At 49.7% G+C, this 21,506-nt stretch overlaps 1 protein-coding gene across 2 annotated transcripts; it reads right to left on the bottom strand.

Annotated features, from left to right (window-relative positions):
* Positions 1-4,153: 4,153 nt before the first annotated feature.
* On the bottom strand, positions 4,154-20,672 carry LOC103187382 (probable G-protein coupled receptor 132). 2 transcript variants are annotated; one of them, XM_007906844.2, is made up of 2 exons: positions 20,646-20,672; positions 4,154-6,407 (listed from the first exon to the last, which is right to left on the bottom strand). In XM_007906844.2, exon 2 carries the CDS (start codon positions 6,376-6,378, stop codon positions 5,425-5,427), a length of 954 nt encoding a protein of 317 aa, XP_007905035.1. In that variant the 5' UTR covers positions 6,379-6,407; positions 20,646-20,672; the 3' UTR covers positions 4,154-5,424. The 2 variants fall into 2 exon arrangements, with proteins under 2 accessions (XP_007905035.1, XP_007905034.1); XM_007906843.2 differs by lacking the exon at positions 20,646-20,672 and adding an exon at positions 7,938-8,004.
* Positions 20,673-21,506: the final 834 nt, after the last annotated feature.

The raw sequence follows: 21,506 nt of genomic DNA, 5'->3' as shown, positions 1-21,506 counted from the left end.
TTTAAATAAGGAGACCAAACCTGCACACAATACTCTCGGTGCGGTCTCACCAAAGCCCTATACAGTTGCAGCAAGACTTCCCTACTCTTATATTCTAAACCTTTTGAAATGAACGCTCACATGCCGTTCGCCTTCTTAGTTGCTGCTGCACCTGCAAACTAACTTTTTGGGACTGGTGTACAAGGACACCCAAATCCCTTTGAATACTAACACTATCTAACTTCTCCCCTTCCAGAAAATAATCTGTTCTTTTATTCTTGCTATCGAGATGAATAATGTCACACTTGCTAACAATGAATTCCATCTGCCACCTACTCGCCCACTCCCCGCGCCTATCTATATCTTGTTGCAATCTTTTTGCATCATCCTGAGAGCTCACTCTCCCACCGAGTTTAGTATCATCCGCGAATTCAGATACGTTACATTCTCCTCGTCCAGATCATTGATGTAAATGGTAAATAGCTGAGGCCCGAGCACTGATCCTTGTGGCACTCCACTAGTTACATCCTGCCAATTCGAGAATGATCCGTTTATCACTACTCTCTGCTTTCTACCCGATAGCCACTCTTCTATCCATGTTAATATTTTCCCACGGAGACTGTGAGTCCTGTAGCTCAGTGGTTAGAGCACTCGCCTCGCAAGCGAGAGAACTGGGTTTGATTCCTTGGCAAGTTTCCTTACTCCACACTCCTGATAATAATTATCCTGCAAGAAAAAATAACTGTAATAATATTGGTCACTTCAATCCACGGCTGTTTGTGGGACGCTGCTGTGCGCAATTGGCTGCCGCGTTTCTCCCATAAATATAGACTCAATTCACTTTACAGTACAGTCTGTGAAGGGTTTTGAGAAGTCTCGAAGACGTGATAAGGCGCTGTATCAAATGCAAGGATTATTATTATTATTATCTACAATAATGTCTAGTCAAAGCGTATCACAGGGAATTGTGTAGTGGCTGTGTATGGGTTAGCAGGACAACAAAGCTCTCCGTAACAGCCGTCAACGAGCCATGAAGCAAATGATCAATTTATCTCTGAGATTGTTGGCCAGGACACTGGGAGAGAGAAACTTCTCTTTTTGAATAGCACCGAGGGATTTTCAGCTACCGCCTGAAAACATTCCTGGACACCACGGAGACTGTGAGTCCTGTAGCTCAGTGGTTGGAGCACTCGCCTCGCACGCGAGAGACCTGGGTTTGATTCCAGGGCAGTGGGCGAAACCTTGGGCAAGTTTCCGATTGACGAATCGTTTTTCCAGGGGTGAATAATAATTCCTTCAAAATAAATAATAATAATAATAATAATCCTTGCATTTGATACAGCGCCTTATCGCGTTTTCTCGACGCCTCAAAGCGCTTCGCAGAATAGACTGTAAAGTGAATTGACTGTATAGTTTGTGGGTGAACGCGGCAGCCAATTGCGCACAGCGGCGTCCCACAAACAGCCGTGGATTGAAGTGACCAATATTATTATTTATATATATTTTTGGAGGGATTATTACTCCCGGGAAAGTGATATGACAACCAACTAACAAATGGGTTCCTATTTACTGCCAGGTAAACAGAGGCGCATATGTGTGTGTGTGTGTGAGAGTGCGTGTGTGTGAGTGTGTGTGTGTGTGTGTAAGCGTGTGTGTGTGTGTAGTAAGGAAACTTGCCCAACATTTCACCCTGTTCGGGAATCGAACCCGGGTCCTCTCGCCTCGCGAGACGAGAGCTCTAACCGTTACGGTACAGGACTCCGGTGAATTTATATTTTGGTGAGACGTTTATTTCTGACCCGGGCAGGTCCATGGTACTTGACTAATGTCACACACCTTTGTAATTAGGTCAACGCTGAATGCAATGGAAACATTTTAGTCGTAGTGTCAGTGTTGACCACCAGGATTTTCGGGGAGGCAGTGGGAAACCACAGATACTACTGATACCTGGCACAACCATCAGAGAGAGCGAGAGAGAGAGAGAGAGAGAGCACAGTGGAAAAAATAAAATTATTCTTGAGAGGCTGCAGTGCACGAGAACACATCAGCGCTGATGATTAAATGAATCTGGGACCTCCTAACCTAGGATATAAAAATGATGACGGTCCTTGCATTTGATACAGCGCCTTATCACGTCTTCGAGACGTCTCAAAGCGCTTCACAGAATATACCGTAAAGTGTAGTGACTGTGTATTTCGTGGGCAAAATGCGGCAGACAATTGCGCGCAGCAGCGTCCCCACAAACGGTCGTGGATTGAGCGACCAAATAATTATTATTGTTAAGTTAGTTTTTTTTGAAAGGATTATTACCCCCGGAAAAGCGATCCGCCAATCAAATAACAACCGGGTTTGTACTTACTGCTGGGTAGGTAAACAGAGGCGTGTGGGGTAAGGAAACTTGCCCAACATTTCATCCCCGTGCCCGGGAATCGAACCCGGGTTCTCTCGTTTGAGAGATTTTGCCACCCAAAACGGTCACTACAGTGGAAGCGATTATCTTGTACATCAAGTTAGCAGGCCTGCCCCACATGTGGGGTAAACAACAGCGACAACATCAAAATTATATTTGGACAGTGCCTTTCACGTCGGGAGGACGTCCCAAGGCGCTGGACAATCAGGGTTTCGGACCCGAGCTGGGGATCGGGATCGGGGTGGGTGGAGGGCAGGAGGGGAAGGATGATTGGAGGGTCTTGAGACGGGTCTTGAAGGGGGCAAGGGAGGGGGCAAGGTGATGGGACTGCGGGATGGAGTTCCAGAGGACGTGGCAGAAGGCCTACCCGCCAATAATGGGGCGGGCGAGGCGGGGGAACGTGTGAAGCAGGCCGGAGCCCGCTGAGCGGAGGGAGCGTAAAAGCACGGGCGTGCCAGAAAGTGTAGGAGAAGCAGAGGTGAAGTTTCTCACCTTCGCTTGTTTGGTAGCGACAAACCGTGGTGAGTGCGTGACCACATGTAAACGAAACAGCGTCACAACAGCTGGTGTGCGAGGGAGCCACATTGTCTTGCTCCATAGCTTCGTTTAATGTGGCTTCCAGTGGGGGCCCATGTGGTTTGCTTGCCCGAGCAGCCAAATGTACTTCAGCTAAACCTCCTGTCCAACAATCCACCCCCAGATGAATTGGTCGTGGTCTGCTTGAGAATTACGGTAAATTCCTGATAACTCGTCTCTTCCCCGGGGGAAAGGTGGTGGGGGTGGCAGGGGGGTGGGGGCTCGGTGACGAGTTATCAGGAGTGGCGAGTTCGGCACATGCATAAAGATATACATGAACGCAGCTGAGATAGAGCGCGATGACTTAAGTGATAGTGACCTATTGAAGGCCAGCACTCGATACCGTGCCTTTGTTGGAAGGTCTGAAGGCATTTTGCAAGCTGATACCACATAAACACACATCCCTTTGTGGTGTGTTATCACCGTCCATCATAAAGCGGTCTTGAGTACTTTTTCTCCGAAACATTGTTCGAAGAGTTGAAACATGTACGCAGTAGTTTTCACGTGGGCAGTTCTAGCTGAGCCCCGACACCGTGGGTGGGAGTGACTGTGAGGAGAGGAGAGATGATCACAGGCAGAGGGGTATGTTTTGCAGTGGTACCTTGGAAGAGGGGAGGGATGGAAGGGAAGGGAATCAGGTGTTTCCATGTGTCATCAATGGAGTCCTGTAGTTCAGTGGTCAGTCGTGTGTGGAGTGCTGTAGCTCGGTAGTTAGAGCACTCGCCTCGGAAGCGAGAGGACCCGGGTTCGATTCCCGGGCAGGGGGCGAAAAGTTGGGGCAAGTTTCCTTACTCCACACGCCTCTGTTTATCCAGCAGTAAGTAGGAACCCGGTTGTTAAACGATTGGCAGATCGCTTTTCCGGGGATACTAATTCCTTCAAAATAAATAAAAATGATTTGATCACTCGATCCACGGCTGTTTGTGGGCCACTGTGCGCAAGTAAGTGGCTGTCGCGTTTCGCCCACAAAATACACGGTCAATTCACTTTACAGTGTGTTCTGTGAAGCGCTTTGGGACGTCCTCCTGACGTGAAAAGCGCTATATCAAGTGCAAGGATTATTATTATTATTATCCTGTGAAGCGCTTTGAGACGTCTCGAAGACCTGATAAGGTGCTGCATCGAATGCAATTCTTCTTATTTGATATAAAACTACAAAAGGACATTGCAAATGAAGTTTTATGCAGCAGTTTTTAATTTCAGATACAAATTTCTACATGGCTCAAGGTTCAGTGCTCTATAGACAAGTGCAGCAACAACAAATCACATTTATATAGCGTCCTTCACACTGGGCCCTATTAAACAGAACGTCAGAGAACCTGGACTTGCAGCTGGAGGAGAAGTAGATTTGTGTTTCATCCACATAGCAAGTAAATAAACAAAAGAAGGGGCCTGAGGATGGAGACTCGGGGTATCTGCAGTTGGCCAGGGAGGGATGGGAGAGGGAGGAAGAAACATTGCGTAGTCAAAATGATGGCGGTTGGTTAAGTAGGACTCAAACCAGGCCGTTGAGGGGGACAGCGCGATTGAGTGTACAGCCATTACCTTCTGTGACATACTCTGTACCATTCAATGATTTCTCCATAGCTACATTCACCTGAGCTCAGCCAGGCTGACAAACACAAGAGGACGGATTCCCTGAGAAGGTTTTCACCTGAATTCCTACAATCACGGCACGATACAGCGCCGAATACAGCACAACACAATTCACATTTACACAGCACCTTTCACAACCGGACTCAGCTTTCGAAGAGGGACGCTTTTTTTTTAGATGGGCCTTGAACGAGGGGAGGGAGGGAATGAGGGAGCGAGTCGGAGGGACTGTGAGGTAGTTCCGGAGAGAGTGAGGGCAGAATGGCTCTCGTCTGAGTCTCCTGTTCTTTATCAAGCCTGCTTTCCTGCACCTCCACAGCATCGCCCATCTCCATTCCTGCCTCACCTCAGCGCAGTTCAAACCCTCTTCCATGCCTTCAGTACCTCCAGACTAGATTTTTTCAACCCCCTGCTCACTGGCCTCCCCGACTACTCCCTAGACAATCTCCAGTACAGCCAGAACTCCTCAGCCCACAATCTCTCTCACACGAGGTTCCACAAACCAATAGTCCTCCCCTTCTCCACCCTGCGCCACTGACCTACTGCACCCACTAAATTGACTTTAAGATCCTCATCCTTGCCTCGAAATGCACCTCCAGCCTTTCTCCATCCTACTTCTGCTATCTTCTGGTGTCCACCTCCACCACCCATTACCTTCACTCTGCAAACTCTGGCCTGTTTCATGACCTCCGCAGTGAAATCCTCACCTCCCGCCCCCTAACCCCTGGCCACCGCAATCTCTGTGAGCCACCTTGCAAGGTGCTGTGCAAAATATTGTGGTATAGAACTGTAGTCACTGAGGGTGTCACTGCTGTCGTAGTGGTCGCTATCACTTTACGCCCAGGGGAGAAATCACCAGGTGAGGTTTAATTCTGGGATCTGCGCAGGGTGATGGTCTCGGACCTGCTGCTATGGTTAGACGGGTTCCTCAAACATCTCAACCCTCTGCGTAGGTCGTGTCTGCAGTTTTCACTGGTAAAGACATAGAGGATGGGGTTGATGGCGCTGTTTACGGTGCACAGGCAGATAAAGACCGTGGACAAGAAATGGATCTTTTTCTCGAAGGCGCAACTCACTTCATAGCTGAGGAAGGAAACGGCAGCTCTACCCAGGAGAAGGCAATGGTACGGGGCAAAACAGAACAAGAAGATGGCTATGACAGAAATAGTCAGAAACCTCACTTTGCTTTTCTGTCTATCAGTCAAACTCCCGCTTGCCTTGACAATCAGGAACATCTTAATGTTTGTGGCAATGAGCGTGATCAGGGGAATGAAAAAACCAATACAGAACCGGGCACAACTTAAGCGGGCCACCATATTGGTCATCGGAAAGGTTTCGAAGCACGATCCTTTGTCGTTGTCTTCTTTCAGGGTGAAGACAGGAATGTGGGATATCACGACAAGCAGCCAGGTGATGATACAGATGGCCCAGGCTTTCTTCTGCCGTCGCTGGCCCCGTGACTCCAGAGAGTAAACCACCGCTACGTACCGGTCAACCGAGATACAGCAGAGGATGAGGATGCTGACGTAGAGGTTGTTGAAGAAAATGAAGCCCGTTATCTTACAGGCTAATTCGGAATCCTGCCACTTATGATTGTTCATCACGTAACGGATCCACTGAGGGATGGTGGCCATGTACAACAAGTCTGACACAGACAAGGTGAAGAGGTAGACAGCCATCACGTTCTTCTTCTTGATTTGCATCATGGTAAGAAACAAAGTCAGAAAGTTTGCTGGGACGCCGATGATCAGAACCGTGCAGTAGATGGTGACCAATGGGGTGTTCCCAGTCTCATTGGTGAAATTACAACTCATGTTCATTTGCGGAGTGTTTCCAGTGTTCCACTCATCTGAAAGGAAGAATTGGACTATGGGAAGTAGTTCAGAACAAATCCGTGGAGACACGACTTCACTGAGCGAATGGTAAACGTGTGGTCCAGGCTCCCAAAGCAACAGCATGTTACATTTACACGGCCCCTTTCACGTCAGGAGAACGTCCCCAGGCGCTGGACAGTCAGGGATCTGCACCCGAACTGGTGGTTGGGATCAGGAGGGGTGGAGGGCGGTGGAGGGTAGGGGTAGGAGGGTGACCGAAAGCACGTCTGAAGACGAGGGTCTTGAGACGGGGGTCTTGAAGGAGGCGAGGGAGGGGGCGAGATGGAGGGACTGCGGGATGGAGTTCTAGAGGGTGGGGGCAGAGAGGCTCCTGCCAATGGTGGGGCGGGCCGGGCGAGGGACGTGAAGCAGGCCGGAGCCCGCTGAGCAGAGGGAGCGGACACGTTGGTAGGGGTTAGGAGGTCACAGAGAACAAATTAGATAGATTTCTGCTAGAAAATAATATTTTCGACATGTCAAGCCAGGATGGGGAACTAGCAAATTCTTATGTTCTTAAGCAACGCAGACAGAGATCAGGGATCCGGGGGATTGGATACACACAGCATTAAGAGCTGGTTAATGCCACGTCATTTTGTGTTCACCAATAAATGTTTTTTATGTGTGGTTTGCAATATCCATTTTACAATTGCCCCCCATCACCCCAGTCCTCGCCAGGCTCCACTGGCTCCCAATCATCGAACGGATCGATTTCAAGATCCTCTGACTCGTTTTCAAATCACTTCATGCCCTGGCACCTCCCTACCTCTCCGACCTGCTTACCCCCAACTCCACCACCTGCTGCCTCCGCTCGGCTGGCTCCTTAGTCCCCTCCCTTTCACCATCGGTGGCCGTGCCTTCAGCCATTACGCCCCAACGCTATGGAACTCGCTCCCTTAATCCCGCCGCCTCGCACCCTCTCTCCCCACCATAAAATCCTGCCTAAAGACCTTCCTTTTTGGTCATGCTTACGGTCACCTCCCCCCTGCCTCTCCCCCTGGCTCGGGGTCAGACTCCACCACTGTCAAGCGCTCCGAGATATTACCCCGTGTGAGGACGCTGTATAAATACAAGCAAGTTGTTGTTGTTATACAATGCTAACTCTGTAACCGTTAGTCCTTTATAAGTGTGAATGATAGCTCCCCCCGGCCTGGACTAGTCGGGCTGTGGAGAGAGGACTTGGGTTCGATTCCTAGGCAGGGCAACATTTCCTTACTCCACAAGCCTCTGTTTACCTAGCGGGTAAGTAGGTACCTGGTTGTTAGCTGATTTGCGGATCGCTTTTTACAGAGGTAATAATCCCTTCCAAAAAATAATCATAATAATTTAGTCACTCAACCCACGGCTGTTTGCGGGACGCTGCTGTGCGCAATTGGCTGCCGCACTTCGCCCACAAAATATACCGTCAATTCACTTGACAGTGTATTCTGTGCGGCTCTTTGAGACGTCTCAACGATGTGATAAGGCGCTACGTTAAATGTGAGGATCGTTATTATTATATTTCTCACGGATGTTGTAGAATGTAACAGCAAGGAAGGCAGCAGGAGTCAAATAGAGGCCTGGGCTTGTGGAGTATTGTGTTCAGCTCTGGGAGCCCATATGAGGAAGGAGATTCTGTAATAGAGGAAATACAGAAATAATTCCTGCGATTTTCTCTATCGTCACCAGGGTGTCTGACACACACAAAAACCATGCTTCGGAGCATCCAAACCAGACCGATAGTCCCCTATACGTACACCGTCCACACATGGAAATTTCCCTTTGTCTGGAATGGAATGTACAATGACAACTTGCACTCATATAGCGACCGCCACCAAACCATCAGCCGGCTCCTCCATTCCTCCCTCCCATCCCTCGCCCATTCTCTCCTGAGGAGATGCTGGATTTCTTCGAGTCCGAAATCAAGGGGTCCCGTTCAGCTGCCTCCACCCTCCCAACCGCCACTCCCTCCCCGTCACCCCTCCCGCACTCTGACCCCTGCCCATCCCTCCCTCCATATTTTCGAGCCTTGTCTTCCCCTCCTCTCTCATCATCACCATGTCCAGCGTGAAACACACCACCTGCTCCCTTGACCCCCATCCCCACCCTCCTCCTTACCTCCCAGCTCCACCTCCTCACCCCTCCACTTTCGGATACCATCAATCCCTCCCATCCCCCTAAAAACAGCTACGATCATCCCCCATCCTGAAAAAATCTTCCCTGGATCCATCTCTGCCTTCCAACTACCAGCCCATCTCCAACCTCCCTTTTCTTTTGAAGATCCTTGAAAGAGGTGTTGTTTCCCAGTTTCACTCGTTCCTCTCCTACCACTCCCTTCACGATCCCCTCACAGCACGGAAACTGTTCTGGTCATGGTGAGAAACAACATTTTGTCCATCTGTGACCAGGGCTCCCTCTGCCTCCTCGTCCTCCTCGACCTTTCTGCTGCCTTCCATACTGTGGAATATTCCATCCTCCTCCACTGCCTCTCCTCAACATTCAAGGTTCTGTCCTTGAATGCTCCAGGTCTTATCTCTCACACCACCTCCAATCTGTCTCCGCCAACGGTTTCTCTTCCAGTCCCTGCGCGTGTGGTCTTGTGTGGTGTTCCTCGGGGCTCTATCCTCGGTCCCCTCCTCTCCAACCTCTACATGCTCCCTCTTGGTGACGTCATCCGCAAACATTGGGTCAACTTCCACATGTATGCGAATGACACCCAACTCTCTCTCTGCCTCCACCCTCGACTCCAGGACCACTGACATCCTGACAGACTGTTTGTCTGACATCAAGTCATGGTGAGAGCCAACTTTCTACAGCTAAATGTCAGCAAGACCGAGGCCCCCCTGATTGGCAGCATCAGCATCCACAGTTGCACACTCCACCTCACTGAGCCAGTTAGGAACCTGGGCGTCTTGTTCGACCCTCAACTGTCCTTTCTCCCCCATATCCGTGCTATGACCCGCTCTGCCATTCCCCACCTCCACAACATCACCCAACTCCGCCACTGCCTCACCCCTCAGGCCGCTGAAACCCTCATACACGCATTTGTCACCTCGAGGCTCGACTACAGACACTCCCTGCTTGTCGGCCTCCCCAAAACTTCCCTTCACAAGCTGCAGATCATCCAGAACTCTGCAGCTCGTGTCCTCTCCCGCACCAGGCTCCGCGACCCCATCACCCCCACCCTCGCCCGACTCCACTGGCTCCCCATCCCCCAGAGGACAGAGTTCAAAATCCCCGTCCTCACTTTCAAGGCCTCCATGGCCTTGCCCCCTCCTACATCTCTGACCTGCTGACTCCCTATCAACCTGTCCGCTCCCTCCGCTCAGCAGGCTCCAGGTCTCCCACCCGACCCCCCACTACCATCGGCGGCCGGGCTTTCCGCCTCTGGCCCCAATCGTTGGAACTCCATCCCACAATCCGTTCCCCTCACTCCCTCTCTTGCCACCTTCAAGGCACGACTCAAGACCCTCCTTTTTGACCAAGGCCTTCAGCCGCCCTCCTACTTCCCTCTGCCCTCTTTCATGCCAAACCTGCCCCACTCGAGAGATTGAGGGAGAGCATTCCAGAGTTTCGGGGAGTAGTGGCTGATGATAGGGCGGGGGCTGCGAGGGACGGGCAGGAGGCCGGTGTCTGTTGAGCGGAGGGAGTGAGGAGGTCGGAGAGGTAGGTAGGTGCCAGAGAGTGAAGGGGAGTAAATGTATGCCCTTTTTCTGGAGAGAAGCATCTTGCTTACCTAATTCTGGAGAGTATTAGGCACACGGGCTGGCTAGGAGCCAAGGCTTGGAAGAGCCCATCTGTTGATGGTTTCCAGTATGGCCAATCGTCAGTTTCCCTCAGTTCTGGGTCAGAAGGGTGTGGGTTTGAGAACTTGAACTCAATCTAAACTGACACTGCAGTACAGTGTTGGAGGGAGCACATTGTCCAAAGTGCTATCCTTCAGATGAGACAAACTGAGGTCCCATCTACCTGTTCAGGTCAACGCTAAAGATCCCAAGGCACGATTCAAAAAGAGATATTTCTTCCCACCCCCTGGCCAATGATTCCACACAGACACATTTTCAATTGCTGTGAGGCTGTGTGTGCCATGTATAAATTGGCCGCAATATTTTCCCCCAAAAGTCACAGAACACAGTCACCACACAATTCACCGTGAAGCAAAATGTAATGTAATGTGTGTTAATATTAGGCAATGAGAATCAGGAGGGTTTAATGTCTCATCCAAAGGATGGCATCTCTGATAATGGAACGCTCCCCCAGTGATGCACTGGAGGGTTTGACTAGAGTCTGAGTTCAAAGTCCCTGCCTGGGGCTTGAACCCACAACCTTCTGACTCAGGAGCCAGAGTGTTGCTGACTGATTGAGCCAAGCTGACTATGAAAGCATCAATTTTCCTTTTAATTACATTGATGCTTTTGCTTCGGGGCAGCGAGTTCTATGTTCTCACCATCCTCTGCGTGAAGAAGTTTCTCCTAAGCTCTACTGTTAGATCTGTGCTTGTATCTGAGATAGCTTCACTGCCTGGCACCTCCTCACTCCACCACCCGTCGCCTCCGCTCGACTGGCACCGGCCTCCTGCCCGTCCCTCACAGCCCCCATCCCAACATCAGCCCCTACGCTCCAAAACTCTGAAACGCTCTCCCTCAATCTCTCCGCCTTGCCCCCCCCCCCCCCCCACTCTCCTCTTTCAAGTCCCGCCTGAAAAACCTTCCTCTTCAACCGCGCTTACCGCCACCTCCCTCCCCACCCCACCAGCTCGGAGACAGGCTCCGCCATTTTAAGCGCTCTGAGACGCTGCCGTGGAAGGCGCTGTATAAGTTATTGTTGTAGCTTATATTTAGACCCACTCGGTCTGGACTCAAAAACAAGCGGAAACGTCCCATCTGTTTGTGGGACGCTGCTGTGCGTAATTGGCTGCCGCGTTTCATCCACAAAATATACAGTCAATTCAACAATAACGACAACAAAGTTACATTTGTAAAGTGCCTTTCACGTCAGGAGGACGTCCCAGGGCACTGGACAGACAGAGTTATAGAATAATAATAATAATTCTTGCTTTCGATATGACGCCTTACCTTTCCATTTCTAAACTATCCTCCCTGTAATATAGCAAGCAAATCTTACACGAACTGGAAAATGTGGTTTGACTAAGGTTTTATATAAATTACATGTCACTTCTGTATTTCATTACTCTATTCCTCTAGACAGAGATATATAATCTTCATATTCAATCCCATGTAGAATTTTGTAATAATAATTCTTGTATTTGATACAGCGCATTATCACGTCTTCGAGACAAATCAAAGCGCTTCACAGAATAAACTGTCAAGTGAATTGACTGTATATTTTGTGGACGAAACACAGCAGTCAATTCCCACAAACACTCGTGGATTGAGTTGAGTGACCAAATTATTATTTTTTCTAAATATATTTTCAAAGGAATTATTACTGCCCAAAAAGCGATCTGCCAATCGACCTACAACTGGCCTGTGGAGTAAGGAAACTTGCCCAAGGTTTCGTCCTGCCTGGGAATCGAACCCGGGTCCTCTCGCTTGAGAGGCGAGCGCTCTAACTGTGCTGCAGGTCTCCACAGCTCTATGAGGTCCCATCTGTGTCCCATCTTCTCTCTAGACTGCAGAGCCCCAGCTTGTCTGACCGTAGCTCATACCTCATTCCTCTAAGATCGGGGAACATCGTCGTTGTTCCCCTCTGCATATCCGCTAGGCTTTGACCCGCACTTTGTGCAGTATTCAAAGTGCAGACTGTACAGCCTGAGAATAATATCTGGGCAGCTAACGTCAACAGTTTAGCAATCTAGCCCAGCTTCCTGTTTTCTTTATACACTGTTTTGACATAGTGAGCTCCAAATAACCGACACCTCTGGATCTCGTTCAACTGTCGTCCCACCCAACATGTTCTATCTCATCCATGTAGTTGGATAGTAACAACAACATCATCATCTGCACCTGAGCTGGTGGTTGGGATCAGGAGGTGTACAAGGCAGAGAGGAGAGGGGTAGGAAGGGGGATCAGGTAGCTCTGTGAGCCAGAGGTGAGAGCGTTAACAACACAGCCAGGCTGACACACACACACAGTGGATTTAAGAATTTTCCCAAAATATTTTTGAAGATTGAAAAAAAATGGTCTGAGTGGGGGAATTTTGTATCTCTGGAGCTCTGTGAACAGCTGTGTTCGCAGCGACATGAGGTTCCTGAAGACATGGTATACGTGCACCATCGATGTGCAATTTGAGGTTTCGGGCAAGATATCACAAGTTTTGGGGCCAGTTTGCAACAAACACACTGCGGCGTAGGATGTTGCAAGGAGCCTTGCCAGACTGGGCAGGTCCGTGCTCATTTAAGCGTAGGTTTTCCACTGAGCAAGAAAAAGAATAGCTTTGGGCAAGTCGGTTAGTGTTTTGGTATTTGTAAGATTGTTGTACCACTAAAAAAAAAATCAATTTGCTGTGTTTTTTTTGGGTGAGGTGAGAGCACGCGTGTATGTGGGTGTGTGTGGGTGTGTGGGGGTGGGTGTGTGCATGGGGGGGGGGGGTGGGCTGAACAGCGATTTGAATAAAAGTGCACCACTTACTATGTGTAGCTTGAATAGTAATAATAATAATCCTTGCATCTGATATAGCGCCTTATCAGAATAGACTGTAAAGTGAATTGACTGTACGTTGTGTGGGCGAAACACGACAGCCGATTGCGCACAGCAGCGTCCCCACAAACGGCCGTTGAAGTGACCAAATAATTCTTTAAAAAAATAATTGGCTGTTTACTTACAACCGGGTTCCTATTTGCTGCTAAGTTATCAGAGCCGTGTGGCGTAAGGAAACTTGCCTACGGTTTCACCCTGACCCGGGAATCGAACCCAGGTCCTCTCGCTTGTGAGGCGAGTGCTCTAACCACTGAGCTACTGGACTCCAGGATTAGACACAATCTGTACCTGATCAACCTACCCATTGTAGGTCCCCAGCTATTAGGTTTTACTCCATCTTCTCTCTCCCCAAAGATACTTTTCTCCCACACCACCCACAAGGGGGCGTTAGTGTTCAACATTGTTCACCATTAGCCCTGGTCCTCCTCCACCTGGTGTGAAGAGCCACCACATGTGAGCGAGCGCAGAGGAGCTGCCCTCGGCAGTTTGGAATCAGAGTTGTCCTTCTCTTACACCAGCTGCTAACATGACAGTTCAAGATCCTGGTCCTCACCTTCAAAGCCCTCCCCGATTCTTGCTCCTCCCCACTCCCTCTGTGTGACCTCCTAAACCCGGCCCCCCCGCCCCAACCATCATCGGCGGCTGGGCCTCCAGCCTCTGGAACCCCACCCCACAGTCCCTCCGCCTCGCCCCCTCCCTTGCCTCCTTCAGGACCTGCCTCAAGACCCTCCTCTTTGACCGCGGCCCACTTCGGGACTGGTAACTTCTGAGCTGACGGTCCGATGTGGCGCTGGGCGAGGCCTGCATTGCCGGAGGTGCTGCTGCCCTTCAGATGAGACATTAAATCGAGGTCCCAACAGTGTCCGTCAACCTGGACGTCGAAGATCCTACGTTGCTGTTTGAACACGAGAAAGGGTTTCTCTCCCAGCGTCCAGGGCAACATTGCCCCCAAACAAAATGAGTCATTGACTTCACAGCTGTTTGGGGGACTGTTTGTCGCTGAGCGCAATCGGCTGCCGCATTTGCCCCTCGAAAGCCCACAGTCACTACACTTTACAGTGCGTCCCCAAAGTGCTTTGGGGCGTCCTACCCACGTGATCAAATTCCAAGGCTCATTCTTAGTCGATTTGGACCTGGGGTTTTCTGCGGATCTCGATTGGAAACCGGCTTCCAAATTAAGATGGAATTCAAGAATTTTGGACAAATTCTGCGCTAAGAGAAAATGCTCTCGCGAGCTCGGACTGGTTGAAATTTCAAGCTGAGCTCCCGATCAAGGCACCGAACAGCTTGAGGGTGGGGACCCGAACAGATCAGCGTTAACACAAACTTATTATTACAGTATTAATAATAATCCTTGTGTTTGACACAGCGAGTGTGTGGTGACTGCGTGTTTTTTGCAGGCGACAGATTACAATCTGTCTGCGCCCGTTCAGTACAGTCAGTCACTTTTAAGCAGATTGTTTTGGGGGTTCGCCAGCGTGTCTGACATCTGCAGAATCGCATCGCCTTCTTATGAGTAGCCAAACCAAACAGAGTTCTAAGCATTCCAGCTACCCACGAACACTCCCGGAGTATGAAGGCAGACAGACTTCTGGCAGCTCCTGTGTTTTAGTACACGCAAATTAAGATAGTTCTAAATAGCTGGAATGTAATGCGCTTGTTACACCCACGCCCTCTTGGTCAGAGGATTGCGGGTTCAAGCCCCGCTATCAGGACTTGAGCTCAGGGTTTAGGCTGACGCTCCAATGCAGTGCTGTGGGGTTGTCAGATGTTACACTGAGCTCCTGTCTGTGCCTGTTCAGTCGGATGCTAAAAGTCCTCCAATGCTATTGGAACGAATAAAGGAGTTTCACCCTGGCCATCAATCCTCCTAACCAGTCACTCTCTTTTGTGGAAGGCACACATTGACTGCCTCGGCGTGCCTAAAAATACACAGTCACTACACTTTTTATTGTAAGCCTGGTATCTTCTTACACGCACACACACACACACACCCACGCGGAAACATCACCACGCTCAAGAATGTTCGAACCAAACAACTGAAAGTTATATTAATTATTTGGGCGTTGTTTAAGATATTTTTGACACAGCATCAATGTGATAGCTAGTTTAAAAGAAACGTTTCTTCTGTCAGACGATTCTCGGCAAACCGGCAGTGAAACACTCTGAGATGTTCAAATAGTGTAATATAATAATAGTAATAATAATAATAATCCTTGCATTTGATACAGCGCCTTATCACGCCTTCTCGACGTCTCAAAGCGCTTCACCGAATACACTGTAAAGTGAATTGACTGTATAGTTTGTGGGCGAAACGCGGCAGCCAATTGCGCACAGCAGCGTCCCCACAAACAGCCGTGGATTGAAGTGACTAATTTATTAGTTTTTTTTCTTGCGGGATTATCATCAGGCGTGTGAATTAAGGAACCTTGCACAAGGTTTCGCCCTGACCTGCCGACCAAACCTAGGTCTCTCGCTTGCGAGGCGAGGACTCTAACCACTGAGCTGCAGGACATTGATAACATCTGATGGCAAACAATGACAATAAATGTGCAGAGGAGTTCGGGTGTATGATCTCTGGGTAACAATACATCTAAACTTGTAAATTTGCCACAGGGGAAATAACTAGAGCTGGTCAAGGATTTACAGAGACCATATACAGCACGGAAACAGGCCACTCGACTCACCCAGTCTGTGCCGGTGTTTATACTCCACATGAGTCTTCACCCGTTCCGTGACGAGTATAGAATATCAAAGCAAACGTTAGAAGAACTGTACAGAGCTGTATAAAAATGATCACAATTTCTCCTGCCTGAGATAAGTTCGTTCCTCGCGTATCTCTCTCTCTCTCTCTCTCTCGTTCTCTCTGTGTTTCTCTCTCTCTCTCTCTCTACATCTTTCTCTCTCTCTCTGTCTCTCTCTTCGTCTCTCTGTGTTTCTCCGTCGGTCGGTCTATCTGTCACTCTTTCTCTCTCTCTTTCTCTCTCTGTGTCCGGCCACAATGTGCCGCCTTTTCTTGCCCTTTAAATCAAATTGCAACTGCAGTTCGCTCAGCAGGGTCTTGCGCTCGAAAAATCACCTGTCGATAACGTAAGTGTGAGTTTGGGGCTTCTACAGAGCCATATGGAAGCTGCACGTGACCTCGCTCTCTCTCTCTCTCTCTCTCTCTCTCATCCATCAACAACAACAACAACAACAACAACGAAATCACATTTGCCAGTTAGCCGTAGGGAACGCGGTTACAGAAAAACATTGAACCCTTTGCAAATGCACGGCAAGCTGTCAGTTCCACGGCTGACAATTCCTGGCCTGCTACTCTTTTCTCTTGCGAATCAAGCCTCGCAATTATCTCAGACATTGAGAGACACGACCACAATATCTCACTGCATTCACACCCAGCCAAAGGTTCTCACTCAGCTGTCTGCTTTGCTTCAGCCTCCCACTCATGTTTCCTGTGTCAATGTCTCACTCACACTCACACTACTACCCTTTATGGCTGGATATTTTTGTGCGTATCTGTCTGTCTCTCTTTCTCTCTCGCTATCTTTCTCTCAATCAATCAATCAATCAATCAATCAATCAATCAATCAATCAATCAATCAATCAATCTCTGTCTGTCTGTCTGTCTGTCTATCATCTCTCTCTATCTCTCTATCCCTCTGTCTGTCTGTCCCTCTCTATCTATCTATCTATCTATCTATCTATCTATCTATCTATCTATCTATCTATCTATCTATCTATCTATCTATCTATCTATCTATCTATCTATATCTCTCTCTCGCTATCTATCTATCACTCTCTCTATCACTCTCTCTATCACTCTCTCTATCACTCTCTCTATCACTCTCTCTATCACTCTCTCTATCTATCTATCTATCTATCTCTCTCTCTCGCTATCTATCTATCACTCTCTCTATCACTCTCTCTATCACTCTCTCTATCACTCTATCTCTCTATCTATCTATCTATCTATCTATCTATCTATCTATCTATCTATCTATCTATCTATCTATCTATCTATCTCTCTATCAATCAATCTATCTCTCTATCAATCAATCTATCTCTCTATCAATCAATCTATCTCTCTATCAATCAATCAATCTATCTCTCTATCTATCTATCTATCTATCTATCTATCTATCTATCTATCTATCTATCTATCTATCTATCTATCTATCTATCTATCTATCTATCTATCTATCTATCTATCTATCTATCTATCTATCTATCTATCTATCTATCTATCTATCTCCCTTTCTCTCTCTATCGCTCCATCTGTGTCTCACTCTTTCTATCTCCCCCCTCCATCTCTCTTTATAGCACACGCCTCTTCAACGAGCAATGGAGCCAGATAAGGGATTAAGAGGTTATGATCCTCACCACGTTTCGTTTTGGGGCCCTATGAGCTACGCACAAAAAGTATACAACAAAACCTTTCAAAAGACTTTCTTGCAGGACTTCCTGGTTGCAAACGTCTCAACTGCCTGATCGTAGCTAAGCGTAGGTATCGAACCGTGGCCGGGGACAGACAAGGGCATTCGCTCTTGTCCTGGACCTTTGCAGACAGGTACCGACCAGACTGGTTGTTTGAGAGCGAGGGTTTACCTTCGCAGACGCATAGAGAGGACGTGCGAAAAAGGGCCTGAGGTTTCGGAGACGTTGATTTCCGCATTTCGCGCGTTTAATGCCCTTTTTTAGCGATTCTGTTTCGCCCGCAAACGCACAGTCGATTCGCTTTGCGGTGTAATCCTGCGAAGGGCTTCGAGGCGTCTAGAAGATGTGATAAGGCGCTGAACCGAATGCCACCACAAAAACAACATCATTTGGGTTTGCGCGGTGCCCTTCACACGGGGGGTGGGGTGGGGGTGGGGGTGTGGGGCGGTTGGCGCCCCGGAGAGCTTGACAGAGGTGGAGTCTAACCCCGAGACAGGTGGGAGGGAGGAAGAGAGAGGGAGGTGGGGGGTGGGGGGGGTGGGGGGAGATGACTGTAAGCACCATCAAAAAGGGAGGTCTTTAGGCCGGAGTTGAGGGAGGGAGGGAGGGAGGGGGGGCAAGGCGGAGGAATTGAGGGAGAGAGTTCCAGAGGTTCAGGGCATATTAGCTGTATTATTATTATTATTATTATTTTTGAAGCATCCAGAGAGGGCACCAATTCCTGGTCCCCGCCTGGCTCATGGTGTGTCTTTGGCGTCACTAAAGGTAAGCTCTGTGGGCTGCTGGACGTGGCTCCCGCTCTCTCAGCTGTCTCTTAACCGGGCTGGCGTCCTGGAGATATGGCTGAGGGCTCACCTCCCGCTCCCCCCCCCACCCCGCCCTGCCTCCCGTCACTCTCCGCGCTGACTCTCACCAGGTCGTGGCTCAGCTGCCGTATTGGTCAATCAAGCCCTGCCCCCAACACATCACTCTAAACACTCATTATTCCACCCGTGGCAGTGGAATAGATAAGGTGGGTTTTAAAGGGAGGGAGCGAGGGAGGGCGAGAGCCTAGTTAGGGAGTAAGTGAGAGAGGGAGGGAGAGAGCTGGGGAGAGAGGGAGCTAGAGAAGGTGGGAGGAAGTTCCAGAGAGAGGGGGCAGAATGGCTGTCCTGTTCCACCTTGACCTTGCCAGGCGCCACTGCCTCCCAGCAGCTCAACCTCACTCACAATCGCTTCCAAAGCCGAGTGCATTCACTCTATCCTGGACCACCCCACCCCTGACCCTCCTCCCTGCCTGCCCCCACCATCGGCAGCTGAGCCGTTCAGCCACTGCGCCCCCACAACATCTGAGGTTCCCTTCCCCAGTCGTTGGCCTCGTCCTCTCTGTCTGCCTTCGATGTAAATAATTCACGGTTTCCTTTCGTACCTGAAGATGGCGGTTCGCACAATGTGGTGCGTGAATTTGCTTACAGAGTAGAAGCTGCTGCCCGCACGACAACCACATCTTTTGGTAGCAAAACAGTGTAACCTAGTGTCAAGGAATTATCTCCGAAGTCAGACCACTTGCTAACCTCACTTGCACAAACCATTACCCCCAGAAAGCAATCAACCAACAAGCGGGTTCCTAGTCGCTGTGTGGAGGCATGTGGAGTAAGGAAATTTGCCTAAAGTTTCGGCCCCGGCCCGGGACTCGAACCCGGGTCCTCTCTCTTGCGAAGCGAGCCCTCTAACCACTGCACTCCAGGGACTTGTACTGAGTCTGCAACTGCTACTACGACTGCGACCATCACCCCCCCCCCCCCACCCAAGGCTTGGCTCTCGCTAATCTGCTCCTCATACTTTCCAGAATTAGGTAAACAACAACAGCAGCAACGCATAATATTTACACGGCGCCTTTCACATTCAGTCCCAAGGAGCTCAACAGTCAGTCAGGGATCAGAACCCCGGCTGGGGGTTGGGAGCAGGAGGGGTGGAGGGCGGGGAGGATAGGGGCAGGAGGGTGATCGAAGGCACGGTCGAAGAGGAGGGTCTTGAGATGGGGCTTGAAGGTGGCGAGGGAGGGGGTGAGATGAAGGGGCTGCAGGATGGAGCTCCAGAGGGTGGGGGCAGAGTGACAGAAGGCCCGCCCGCCAATGGTGGGGCGAGCGCGGCGGGTGACATGAAGCAGGCCGGAGCCCGCTGAGCAGAGGGAGCGAGCAGGAAGGAAGGGGGGTTAGGAGGTCACAGATGTACGGGGGAGCAAGGCCATGGAGGGCTTTGAAGGTGAGGACCACGACCTTGAACTGTATCCTCTGAGTGATGGGAAGCCAGTAGAGTCGGGCGAGGATGGGGATCGTGATGGGAGTGAACAGAATGCGTCCCTCCAGGGAGAGAGGACTTCTCTCCTTCCCCACTGTCTTTGCTCTTTGTGCCACCTCTGTAAAGTGCTCCAAACCATAACTCTCCATGAAGGGTGTGACGTAAATTCAAGTTGTTGCTGTCCATGGCTGCCTCTCCATAAAACACTAAGAATTTTTTTGGGTCAGTTGAGTGTCTGATACCTGCGGAAACCGAGCACCGTTGCTGAAAGTGCATCCAAACCAAACAAAGTTCCTTGCATCCCAACTACACGTGGAAATCCCAGCGATAGAAGCTCTGGAATGGAATGCGCGCTCTCTCCCTAGAGGGAGACATCCTTCTTACCCAATTCCAGAAAGTATTAGGCACAGGTTGGCAAGAGCCAAGGCTTGGGGTAACTGCTGGAATCTAACCAGTTCAAACCACATAGCTTGCCACTGACAGTGCTATCTGGCAAGCTCTCCTGCTGCTTGTCCAACTAGGACCACCCCACCCATTAGGGCTTTGGCTTGCAGGGTTAACAGGAGCTGAGAGGGAGGATTGACTGCTCCCAGTGGCTAGTCGGCCCTTCCAGGTCCTGCCAATGAGTCAGGCCGGGCTGCGCTGTCATCAGCAGTGAGTGCCCTGGAGTACTACAAACCCGCCTGGCTCAGGAACTGGACGACCGAGACACCACCACACGTCACCTTGGAGCCAGTTCAGCTCCAAGGAGACCCCCAATTATGCCCCCACCAAGGAGGACAGTCACTAGTAGATCATTTTACATCCGGCAAGCGTGGGTTTGACTGGCAAGAAAGAAAATCGCCGAGAAAGAATCAGTCTTACCGTCTCCACGAAATGCTTCCTCTCTGCAGCTGCTGTCGGTCCAGAATTTACAGAGAGGGTCGAGGGGGGATGTGGTGGAGGACGTAACCACGTGTACTGTCTGACTCTAAAGTGAACGTTAATATGAAACAAAAGGGAAAGTGGGGTGGAGTTGAATTTCCACGTAAACTTACATCCCTTGGTTTACTTCCTGTGGGGCGGGTGGGGGGGGTGCGAGTCTGCACAGGAGAAGCAAAGCAAACCGCCTGAACTGAGGCTTACTCGCAAACTGAAACTAATAGGTCAAACCCTCGAGGCTGGGTGGTAGAACTTAAGTTCGTATCGGTCGGTTCGCGGTTAAGCTCGGGTAGGAATAGTGGAAAAATTCTTAAATTCATCATCAATTTAGAAGCTTTCATTTCTCTGCCCCTCATTCCAACAGTTGTTATGGGCGCACTCATGTGTATTGCCTAATCAGTTGAGTTCAGACCTCGAGGACATGTTCCAACTGAATAGTTCTGCGATGATAGTAGTAATAATAATAATAATCCTTGCATTTGACATAGCGCCTCATCACGTCTTCAAGACGACTCACAGCGCTTCACAGAATAGACCGTAAAGTGAATTGACTGTATGTTTCGTGGGCAAAATTGCGGCAGCCAATTGCGCACAGCAGCGTCCGTCCCACAAACAGCCGTGGGTTGAGTGACCAAATTATTATTATGCTTTTTGAAGGGTTTAATAGCCCCAGAAAAGCGATCCGCCATTTGACGTACTACTTACTGAGAGGCAAGCGGGAAGCGTGTAGGGTGAGAAAACTTGTCTTACATCTGGCCATGCCGGTAATCCAACCCAAGTCCTCTTGCTTGCGAGGCAAAGGCT

The sequence above is a fragment of the Callorhinchus milii genome, unplaced genomic scaffold (assembly GCF_018977255.1).
Source record: "Callorhinchus milii isolate IMCB2004 unplaced genomic scaffold, IMCB_Cmil_1.0 Scaffold9, whole genome shotgun sequence".
NCBI lineage: Eukaryota > Metazoa > Chordata > Chondrichthyes > Chimaeriformes > Callorhinchidae > Callorhinchus > Callorhinchus milii.
The sequence above is the reverse complement of the archived record's forward strand: the minus strand, read 5'-3'. Positions and strand labels throughout refer to the sequence as shown.

Excerpts from the sequence above, each read along its gene's own strand:
- LOC103187382 (XM_007906844.2), bottom strand. The coding sequence starts at position 6,378 with ATGAACATGAGTTGTAATTTCACCAATGAGACTGGGAACACCCCATTG.